Source organism: Brachycentrus maculatus, unplaced genomic scaffold, assembly GCF_059751285.1.
Source record: "Brachycentrus maculatus isolate JH-2025_06_01 unplaced genomic scaffold, ASM5975128v1 h1tg000090l, whole genome shotgun sequence".
NCBI lineage: Eukaryota > Metazoa > Arthropoda > Insecta > Trichoptera > Brachycentridae > Brachycentrus > Brachycentrus maculatus.
In genome coordinates this window covers 1,340,883-1,353,237 of record NW_028280844.1, presented here as the reverse complement: position 1 = coordinate 1,353,237, position 12,355 = coordinate 1,340,883, and the positions used below count along the sequence as shown (strand labels likewise).

At 29.8% G+C, this 12,355-nt stretch overlaps 1 protein-coding gene across 2 annotated transcripts in view; it reads right to left on the bottom strand.

Annotated features, from left to right (window-relative positions):
• The window catches only part of LOC148310645 (neurotrimin-like), a 137,566-nt gene that overhangs the window by 103,686 nt on the left and 21,525 nt on the right, over positions 1-12,355 (bottom strand). For both annotated transcript variants that reach the window (XM_088258123.1, XM_088258124.1), the window contains exon 2: positions 3,512-4,107. In XM_088258123.1, coding sequence (XP_088114249.1) covers positions 3,512-3,584 — 73 coding nt within the window. In that variant the 5' untranslated portion in view covers positions 3,585-4,107. The remainder of the gene's footprint in view (positions 1-3,511; positions 4,108-12,355) is intronic.

Sequence of the window (12,355 nt, the reverse complement as noted above, 5' to 3'; positions counted from 1 at the left end):
ATGTATATATATATACATACATATATATATATATATATATATATATATATTAGGTATGATACATACAAATGTATTTATCGTACCTATGTATATTATATGGGTCTTTATGTACACATATCGAGTAAACATACATTTTGCTTTGTAAGTAGGATTTTCAGGCCTTTGTTGTACGCGTCAGCCATTGTGAATTTTGCCAAATCATGGTATGTATAATCTATTATGTTAAAGATTTATGCTTTTTGGTTGTAAAATTTCTTGCGTCCTTTCTTTTTTGCATATCCGGACTTTGTTTTGCAAAATTCAAAATTATGTTACCAATTACAATTTATATACTTACATAATCACATCCAAAAGTTGAAAAATTGGATAGTATAAAGAAAAAAATACTTAATGAAACGAATACAATGTATATGGTAAATAACATTTTTGGGTGTATACAAATCTTTGTTTATGGATATAATATATATAGAATCCCTTACCGCACCCCAATGGTGCATATGGCACTGCTTCATATAAACGCAGTGTTATCTCGATCGATTACTCATGAAGGAAAGGTGATCAGCCCTCCACTTCAGGTACCAGTCCAGTGTAATATTGAATAAATATTAGAGTGAAAAAATCACTTATATTTATTAAACCCCCCTGGGAATCGAACCCGGGCCTCCAGAACGGTAGGCGAGCATGCTGACCATTACACTACGGAGGCGGATTAATATATAATAATAATATAATAATGATGACATTAAAGAGATATTCCGCTAGAATTTAAGGTATAATTTTTTACATTTTTGTAATATTAATGTAATAAATTTCTTGAAATGTTAAAGGTATTTTATTTAGAAACAAAAAAAATCACAATCAATATCAATTTTACGTAATCACCCTTTTATGAAACTAAGTTTTTACATATATTTTTTTTTGTAATTTATCTGTTAAAGTACGTTTTACATTAAAATTAATTAAGTTTTTTTTGCCTTAAAGATGTATGTCGGTATAAACGACAAAACGGTGTCTATTTACACAAATTAAAATTATCATAGCTCAAATTTACAGCTTGCCCAATGCGTGAAAGATCGCGAAACATGACAGTGTTTTTATTTATTTATTTATTTATTTAAACATCATGTACAGAAAATAAATAAGTACATTGGCGGGCTTGTTGCTAAACAGCAATATCCAACCAAAAACGGACTAGTGATATTGATTAAACCGTTTGATACCATATAAAGCTGTTTGCAATCAGAGGGTAGATAGTACTTGGAAATTAAAAAAAAAAAACATAAATATACGCATATGTTTTTGTCAGCCTGCTAGCAGTTGTGAGCTTTTTCCATTATATTAATATCCAAATCGATTAAATTACTTTTACTCTTTACAAAACTCTTTACAAAACGATTAAGTTACTATCTAATTGAGTTATCTTCATATGATAAAGGACGCAGCGCCGTTTTAATTTGGTATCCTATTGACCACACGGATTTGGATAGAGGCATAAAGAACGTTTTAACATTCATGAACATACTTGACTACAACCTTCAAATTTTAATTTGTGCTTTAAAGCGCGGATGAACGAAAACACAGTATACTTTTAAAATATTATACCAATCTATGATATTTCTTTAGTAAAGAAAATGTTTTTCATATTATAAATTTATATATATATATATATATATATATATATATATATATATATATATATATATATATATATATATATATATATATATATATATATATATATATATATATATATATATATATATATATATATATATATATATAATGAATGTGTCGTCAAATCAATAGAGTTTATTCAATCAACCTTTGCAAGAACAGCAAGTTGCGTAGATAATTCATTTTGTAAAATCAACACGATTCACGGTGCAATATCGAGCATTATGAACCGGATTATTGGCTGCCTGGAGTTATACGAAACATCTACAGATATATAGAAGTAAAATACATATATACCGGTGCTAACCATAATGAACTATTGAAAACTAAATATAGTACCCTTTATTTTATTTTAATACATTTTTGCCTAATTGTATTAGCACATTACATGTATTGGCTTAGAGACGACAGGCTCAGTGTCATATGAAAAATTCAAAAACCTCGATTTGCACTGAGAGCTGTGGAAGTGTGTGAGACTGCATAAAAAATGGCACATAACTGGGTTGTTATGAGGTATTTTGTTAGAACTTCTCTATGACGTATTACGAGACATTTCAATCGCGCTTATTGAAGAATCTGCTATATTTTATTTACTTGTTTCAGAATCTATATTCAAGGAAACTATACGTATATTTAAACTGAATCGAATCTGTATATACATTTTAAACTACACTGAAGAATCGTGTTAACATAATCAGATAATTCAACAAACACTGAAACGATTATGATTTTTAAAATAACTTTAATATGTTGTTTATTAAATAAGTTTTTTTAAACAAATTTCGCTTTTTTTATTTCGCTATGTACTTATTGAATTCATGTGTGAATTTTTTTTTGTATTACTGTTTACTGTACTACATCAAAGCGATGTATAGTATTTTTATTAAAAAAATTAACGCTTTTCAAACAAAATATGTTTTCTTTACATTCAATGATTCGTAGATGATAGATAAACTTTACAAATAAGGATTTTATGTACATTTGTGGAAAAAAATATGATTCATTAAAACAGAGAAAATGTGCTTTAGTTTGATTTAAATTCGGCCTTCTTGGTAAACTAAGGCTTTTCTCGGTTCGGTAATTTGGAATATATTTTTATCTTAAATCTTTATTGTTCATTTTATTGCCTTCTTTTCAAATTACTTCATTACGTTGGAAATATTTTTATTCTACATCATACTTTATTATTATTTTCTTTTATAAAACGGGGTATCAAAAACTAATTTACGGACTTAACTAGTTTCATTCTCCGCTTGTCCAACAACTAAATGTTTATTGTATTTACAAATACGATTAGTTTACAAGCTTTTTTAAACTTCAAACATTCATTTTTAATCCTTGAGAATAAATTGAAATTCATTATTACTTTTACTTAGCCTTTTTGTACACAGGGTGTATAAGGGACTTCTTCAAAATGATGCTTTGTTAATTTGAATTTTCATTGCATAATATCAAATTGACAGTCTTGCGCTTTAGATAATAGTCCAGGGTTTTATTTAAAACACACAAAAGTAAAGAACACCTTAATTTAATTTCATCTCTTGAGAATTGAACCCGGAACTTTCAGCATGATACTTTACGTGCTTACCACTTTAATAGTGTAGTGGTTAGCACTTTTAATAAAACATAACTGAAGACCACAAGCTTCAAAAATAACGTTTGAGACTTTTATCGGTGAACGTAGTTAACTGTAAAGATAATTGGAAGAAAATATATATATCTTTGTGCTTCAAGTAATTTGAAATTTGAGGTTTTCAAGAAAAACAACATCCCACCAGTAAATTGGTAGATCCTTTTGAAAGACCTTTTTCATAAATAATACAAAAAATACACTCACCAAAGGCAGGACTGAAGAATGTCGCTATGAGTAGTAAACCCGCTAATTTGGCAGGAAGCTCCATGACCTTCATGTTTCCCGAATAGGTGTCACTATTTTGACAGTCTATTTTCCTCTCGCGGTGTGAAGCACATTTTTTCTCGGACAACCAACACAAATTTGACAATTAGCGCCGGTTTCTGCTCGCGGGGAGGTTTACACGAAGCAATAAGTGTCACAAACCCCTTCGAGTTTTACGTCACACCAAATTCTCCGTTCTCCATTTTAATTAAACTATGAAGCAATTTATTTTGAGACCCGTTATCCGAGGACCTTATAAAAGACTTTAACCGACGGAATATCTCTACAAAGTCTTAGAGTTACATTAGAACATTCTAGTCATGCAATTAATTAAGCAAATTCACAAATTCACCGCAGTTAGTCGCTCTATAATCATTCAACTCGGTTCGCAACATTTTTAAAACACGACAAGTCTACTTTTTTGTAGTTTTCTTTAGACTTCGCCCTTTCGCCACCGTTTGCGTGACAAGAAAATTGTGGCAGCAAAAATGCTGCAGAGTGCGTGCTCGGTACTTTCAGTCAATCTCGGCGGTTCTCTGAAACAAAATATACCACAAATTATTATATGATTAGGCGCCATTAGAATTTGTAATAATACAAACATGAGAATATTAGAAGTTAAATTGATAAAATTAGTAAATTTACATTTTTTTTAAATAGAGGTAACCAAATTTAATAGATACTATTTGTTTTGCTGTATGTACATATTTATGTGTTCTCTTCCTGTACCTCAATTTAATGTATTTTGTGTCCTTAACCATTTAATTTTCATTTATACTTAATATTTATTTTTTATCTAACTTTCTCTAATAATTTATTTTAACTTAATAATATAATAAAAACAAAACCCTTATCCGCACCCCACTGATGCGTAGGGTACTGCGTCATATAAACGCAGTGTTATTTTGATCGTTTACACATGAAGGAAAGGTGATCAGCCCTCCGCTTTAGGTACCAGTCTAGGGTAATAATATTGAATAAATATTACAGTGAAAAAATCACTTATATTTATTTTACCCCCCTTGGGAATCGAATCTCCGGAACGGTAACCGAGCGTGCTGACCATTACACTACGGAGGCGGACTAAATTTTAACTTACGAGTAATATTTTAATTTCTTGTAGATTAAATTTAGTTAATCTAAATTTTATCTACATGTACCAACAAAAATTAGTATCTTGGGAAAAATGATACTTAATTCTTTAAAAAAATACAAAAACGTACTTTTAACCATCAATCATTCATTATATATGATTTAAAAAAATACTGCAATAATTTTTAATCGCTTTGAAACGAGGAAACAAATCAGAGAATTGATATTACATGTTTTATTTTTTTAAATTGTTTTATTATTTTGGTATTTTTTACATTTTCAAATAATCCAATAGGTAGCAATTAATTTGTGAATGCCAAAATGTTTACATAATTAACGTTACACAAAGGTAAAAGTTTTGAACATAAACACTGGTCAAAATGATAAACACATTTATTCAAATTTCCTCAAACATGCATAGCCGTCCCTGAATTTAATATACTGCGCACAGGAACATTTACAGTAAATATTGGAGAAAAAAAGAATACTCACATAAAATAATTTAAAATGAATGAGTTAATATTTAAAAAATTAGAAAATATAATCATTCTGCCATTCAAAAATGCTTAAAGTACAATATTTATGATGGGTGACTTTTTTAAGCATTTATTTTATTTAGATCTGAGTGTAAAATATTGGTAAATGGGGAGATTTTGGAACAGGTAGATGATTTCATATATTTGGGTAGTTTGTTTTCTAGGGATGAAAAGATTGAGAAAGACATAGAAAGGAGAGTGAATGCTGGGAACAGAGTGAATGGTGCACTAAAATCAGTTTTAGCAAATAAAAATCTATCAGCGGAAGCTAGACTGGCAGTACACAATGGAGTTCTGGTTCCAACCCTTATGTATGGAAGCGAAGCATGGAGTTGGCAAAAGAAGGATGAAAGCAGACTGAATGCAGTTGAAATGCGATCCCTCAGACGAATGTGTGGCAAAACAATGTTTGATAGATGTTCGAATGATGAAATAAGGAAAGAATGTAAGGCTGAGATAAGCATTATCGATAAAATTAAGAAAGGTGTGTTGAGATGGTTTGGACATGTGGAGCGTATGAGTGAAGAAAGAACGGTTAAACAAATTTATGAGGCGAATGTAGTTGGAAAAAGAAGCAGAGGACGACCGAGGAAAACTTGGCACAATCAGGTATGTCAAATACTTGAAAGCGGCCGGGTCAGGAGTCGTAATAATCGTCGGGTATGTATGAGGAGATGCATGAATGTAGAAGAGGCAAAGAATGTTTGCAAGGACAGAGTGGTGTGGCGTTCGATTCTCTCTGCCTACCCCTGCGGGGAAGCGGCGTGATGGTTAGTTAGTTAGTTAGTTATTTTCAAGTTTATTGTAGTTTCTATCAAAGCCTTATATAATTTAATTTTAAATGTATTAAATATAATAAAAGTAACATAAAATATTCTTTTAACGAATAATTCATTTCAAATAACTCAAAATTAAAGTAAATTATGAATCAAACATTTTTAATATTTTAAAAATAAGAAAATGTAATCATTCAACTTTGCTTAAAATATTTATGATGGGTGACGTTTTCGGCATTTATTTTCAAGTTTATAATCGTTTCTATCGAAGCCTAATAATTTAATTTAAAAAGTATTAAATATGTAAAAACAATATAAACGAATAATTTACTTCAAATAACTCGAAATTAAAGTAAATCATTAATCAAACATTTTTTAATATTTTAAAAATCAAAAAATTATCATTCTTTCATTCAACTTTGCTTACAGTATTTATGATGGTGACTTTTAAGCATTTATTTTCAAGTTTATGATAGTTTCTATCGAGGCCTATTATAATTAAATTAACAAAGTATTAACTATACAAAAAAATACACTTTTAACAAATATTTCACTTCATCAATCAGTTATTTTTTTATTAAAATAAGAATGAAACAAAAAGTAAACCCTATTGAGTACTAACCGACTAGTAGGTTCCTTACGAGGCACTATGAGTAAAGTCAAGTTGTTTTTGAATTCAAGACAAGTGTAACATCTCAAAATTATTCCAAAACTTGAACGGCGAAGTATTTGAAAAATTGTTAGACATCAAGTGTGTGAAGGAAGAAAGATTTTAGTTGAGAAAAGTTCAGAACTACGAACTAGAAATAGTGCAGCACTACATCAAAGACACCGTCCATTTCGGTCCAAACTTGCGAATATATACTTTTAAAGTGCTTGTATTGATTCACTTACAGGGCTATTTGTAAGAAAAAAGACTTTTCCTTAAATAACATTGATTTATCAATTTCTTGAATGTTTTTTGCAGATACATTTCATAAACTTTGTAAAATAAAACAACTTTGTTTCAGCCTTTTTTATATGTACTTTTTTTCTCTAACCAGTTTCAACAATAGCCTTATCATCATCAGGGTTAAACATGTACAAATACATATTTAACCCTGATGATGACAAAGTCCTTGTTGAAACCGGTTGGAGAAAAAATGTACTAATAAAAAATTGGTTAAAAACAAAGTTGTTTTGTTTTATAAAGTCAATTTGTTAAGCTTTATAAACAAAGGAATCATATGTATGTACAGAAGAAACTAAGACATTATAAAAAAGTGTGTAAAGTGTGATATTACTATAAAGACGGTTAATTTCCAATAAGTTTTTAGGGGAAATCGTGTAACAACAATATATTCTCCTACCAATAAATCGGCTATCCTTATAGGGTTGGTCGAAAGGTAATAAAATATGATTTGACATTATTTTATTACAGTAATTTATCAAAATAATGTCAAATTATGATAAAATAAAACATTCTTCTAGAAAATAAAACGTCTAATTGTCAAATCCATGTCACATAAAATCCGCCTCCATGATGGTTTGCGTGTTTAGCTACCGTGCTGGAGGTCGCGGGTTCGATTCCCAGGGGGGCGAAAATAAATATTAGTGATTTTACACTCTATTTTTTTTAATATTACCCTGAACTGGTCCCAGAAGTGCAGGAGTGATCACCTTGACTCCATCTAAGTAACGATCAAAATAAAGCTGCGTCAATACGATGCAGTGCCCCATGCACCATTGCATATGAATAAGGGTTAGAGGAACTGTCAAATACGATACCACTGTTTTATGTAGCCTTAAATAATTTAATTTTTTTTATTTGTTTTCTTAATTACTTTTTTAAATTTACCATTTTCCTAAATCTCAACGTATTGGTTTAAACTTGTATTACCTCGCACATATTAGTGAGCCAAATAGATAAGCGCTTTTTACGATCGCAGAGGGAATGTGTGAAAGCACAAAGTACAGAGGACGACCCCGCTTAAACAACATGGATCAAATAACATCCGACATCACTGCATCGGGTACGCCGGGTTGAAGAGACGAACGGAGGATAAAGCCATGTGGAGACCGACCATGACAAAAGCAAATCAAAACAAAGCGAGAAGACGTATTGATATCATTCCACTTTTTTCACGTATCCAATATGTATATAATAAATATAACACATGTAATAATTGTTGTATAAAATAATAATATATTTTAAAGTATTAAACAAGGAAGAACATATATATTAGACAAGGAATTATACATCAGTCTGAAATATTGTAATTTTATTGCTTTTAGTTAGCAAGTGACACGTTCCAGATATCGGTTTGGTTCGCGAAATCATTGCCAAGGTTTTGCATAGGTACGGATTTTTGCTTAAAACATGAATTTATTTTTATTTTTGAATAGTTGAATTTTTATGATTATAATATAACACAATATATTTTAAAATAATTTCGCTAAAGCAATGTGATAAAATAATTGATATTGATTCAAAATTTCAGCATGAAAATTCAGAAATAGTGACCTTGAAATGTAGAAATTTCGGAACTCTGATGGATGACCCTGGAATTTGTGATGCCATAAAATTTAGTATTCTGCCCTGTAAGCCACCGAGGATCATCAATCAACAAGAATAGCACCTTTGAAAGTCCTTATTTGGTTCGTAATTTTTATATATTCTTATTTTTCGCGGATTTGAAACATTTATTGGTATAACGTAAAAGAATATTCTTTTGAATTGCATACTTCTGAGTATCGCGTTTAGATCCCGAGCTAGAGGTCTCGGGTTCGATTTCTTGGGGGTGATCACTTTAAATATTGGTATTTTTTACTCCCATATTTATCACTCTAGACAATATATTCATCATTCTTCACACCCTCATCCGCATCCGATGGTGCATAGGGCACTGAATCATAAAAAACGCAAAATCATCTTGATCGTAAACAAATGATAGAAATGTGATCAGCACTCCGCTTCAGATACCAGTCCAATATTAAATAAGCATTAGAGTGAATAAATCGCTTTAATTTATTCAATGCCCCCATGGAAATCGAACCCAGGACCTCTGGTACGGTAGCTTGCTGACCATTTATTACACTACGGAGGCGGATAATGAAATCGAAACAAAAATAATGTGCAGAAGTGATAATTTTCTCTTCATGTAAGTAACCATAGAGATAACATTGCATCAACACGATGTATTGCCTTACGCACCATTGGGATAAGAATCATAGAATCATAGAAGATAAGAATAAGAGGAAATGTTTCTATAAAGAATATTTTAAAATGTATCATTCTATTTCATTTCTTATACTGCTCCGTTCTAATTTTTCACAACGGTCGATTGAAGATAAATTTTAAAGGTTATTGTAACCATGAAAAAAGCTTTTAAGAAGACGACAATTGAAACACCTCCAACAAGTCATTATTTAATACGATATATCGTATTCAAGATCTCTTCCTTTCCGCGTAGGCTCTAGTCTATATAGAGACTTCACCGGGTTCATTCATGTACGTGATATGTTCTCAATAAATACACAACAAAGCTTGGTATCTCACTCCGCATCAAGAAAGCGGAACCTTCCATTGTATGGAGACATTTGAATAGTTTTTGACAACAATGCCTAACTAAAAATGAAAACATGAGAACAATACCGCGAAGAGGAAAAATGCCTTACATCATATCTACTTTTAAAAGATCATCAGTTTTTTTTAACATATAAATTTTCCCCTCTAACTGTTTATTCTGTTCATGTCTTATATTTGTTCACTAACAGTCAGTGATCATGTATTGAAATCTACGTAATAGGTTGATAATTGTGCTTTTATAGCAAACTGTGATATATTTAATGAGGTGGTATCGTGATTACTTTCATTTACTAAAGAAATTGAAAGAAATTTCAGACGATCAAGTCGATTTTCATTAGTTTTTTCAACGTTTTGAAGTGAAAATATGTCGTTATTCGATAAGTTGCAACAATATGGCGCTTTCTATTACTATCGTTAAAAATATATTTTTACAGATGGATGTAATCTGGCTTATTATTAAAAGAATGGAGTTAAATTTAACAACATTTTGAGTGTGTCCAAATACTTGTTCACAAATGTGAAATATCTCCATTATCTAATTATTTAAAGGAGTTATTTTTCTTATTACTTTTTGACATCTCATCAAGAACAATAAACCAGCCTATGACGGTCGTTAACCCCGTAAATGCCCAGACTTCCATATTCTTTTTAATCTTTTTTGAGATGTCAAAAAATAATGATGTTTTTTTCACGGTTTGTCATTTAAATATGGTCCTAAAAATATATTGCCCTGAACAATTTTTTTTTTTTTAAATATTAACAATTTAAAAAAACTTTCAATTTCCAGTCATTATCGAACAACCAGTTTTTTACCCTTTTATGAAATGCCTTGTCAATTAAATCTCCTGTCAAATTTAAAGCTAATTTTTTCACAAAACTAAGAACAATCTATGTTTTTGATGAAACTGTCGAATGAATTTGATAGAGAAAGGTCTAAATAAATTACTTTTGACGTTTTTTTTGTTAACTAAAATATAATTATGGCTTAAAATTATAAATAACATTTCTGAATTTGAAATGAGTTTTTATTTGATCCTTGTTAACTTAAATATCATTATACGTTTAAAATTTACAATTCATAATCACTGAAATTATTATCAGACGTCATAAAATAATATTTTATATTAACGAAAAAGTAAAGTTTTGATGGGTATTTTCTGTAATAACGATTTTCTACATGATCCTTTAATGTATACATCCAGTTGATGTCAATATATTCCGTAACTTCTCGATATCGAATAGGAACATTCAACCAGAAAACTCATTTTATTATTACCCCATGGTACAACCAAGTTATCGTATACTTCAAAAAATCGTTCCTTGAAAAACTTTATAAGTAAATTGATTTCTAGTAGGTATTCAAACGATTTCGTCGTTCAATTTATGTGAAAACATTATTTTGATTCCGTGTTTACATTTTCCATGAGCACGTATTTGCGTTTGTAAATTAAATGAGAAACCCGCCGCATTTGATGTGGTTAATGTATATTTATTTATTCTTAAGGCAGTGAAGTGGAAACTTTACAAGAAAACTTTATCAAAAGAGTGAATATTTTGAGGATGGAAATACTCTGTGATTATGTAAAGTAAAGGAGAGAGATCTTCGTGGTAAATTTTGCGACTCTTTTTATCTGCATATTATGTTTATTTTTTTCTTTAAAATAATTTAAAACAAATGGGACGCTACAAAATTGTATTTCAAGTGTGTCTCTAAAAATTGAAATGACTAAAGAATTTCTTAAAGTAAAAATGTGTTGAAAATACATCACTCTTGTTAAAAAGGTCTAAAAATGTATTTTTCTTATTCTTTTTCATTTTAGTTTGTAAAAATTGTTCTTAAAAATTATTATTTGATTTTTTTAAATTAAAGTTTTCTGCAATTTGAACAAAGTGCAAAAGAGAAAAATCAACTTGGTGAAATAACTTCAATTTTTGAGAGAGATTTGCATTATAACTTATTATAAAAGGTTTTTTTTGTGTTTTATTAAAGCTACACAAGATTATTGAGACTAATGTTCTGAAAATATTTTTATTATTTTTAACTTTGAACAGTAATTTGAGAATAAAAGTGTTATGATGTATGTGACTAAGTTTCTGATTTTCAAAGACATACAATTAATTCTTATGTAAAACTGATTCCGTGAGTATTTTTGTGTTTAAAAAAAAAATAATAATAAAAACCCTTATCCGTACCTAATGGTGCATAGGGCACAACTTCATATAAACGCAGTGTTATCTTGATCGTTTACACATGAAGGAAAGGTGATCAGCCCTCCGCTTCAGGTACCAGTCCAGGGTAATATTAAATAAATATTACAAAAAAAATCACTTATAATTATTTTAAAGTGATATACATTTTTTTTTCAGTTTTTGTTGCAGTTTATAGAATGCGACACGAGAGGTAAAGAAAATAAACTTAAAATCATTAATGTGTACTTATTTTGTCTCTTAATAGGAAATAATTGAACTCATTGTTTAATTACTGCGTTAAAGATTATTTAGAGCCTCATGAAATTTAATTAAGAAACCCCCAGATAATTTAAATGATCTCGTATATCCAGTTTATTACCAGGAGCACATAACGCGGCCGCGGGGAGTGAACTGTCACTTAGGAATGAAGAATACAAGGCGGGTGACCCGAGTTTATCACTGTTGATTTTCTCGTTACGTTTTAATTATTTTACCCCTCAGTGATATGTGATCCCGGTATTTTCATTTCAAATACGGACAGAGTTACGTACAATTTGAAAATACAGATTTTATCTTGAATTTATAAACAAAATAATTTTGCAAATACATGGTGAGGCAAACA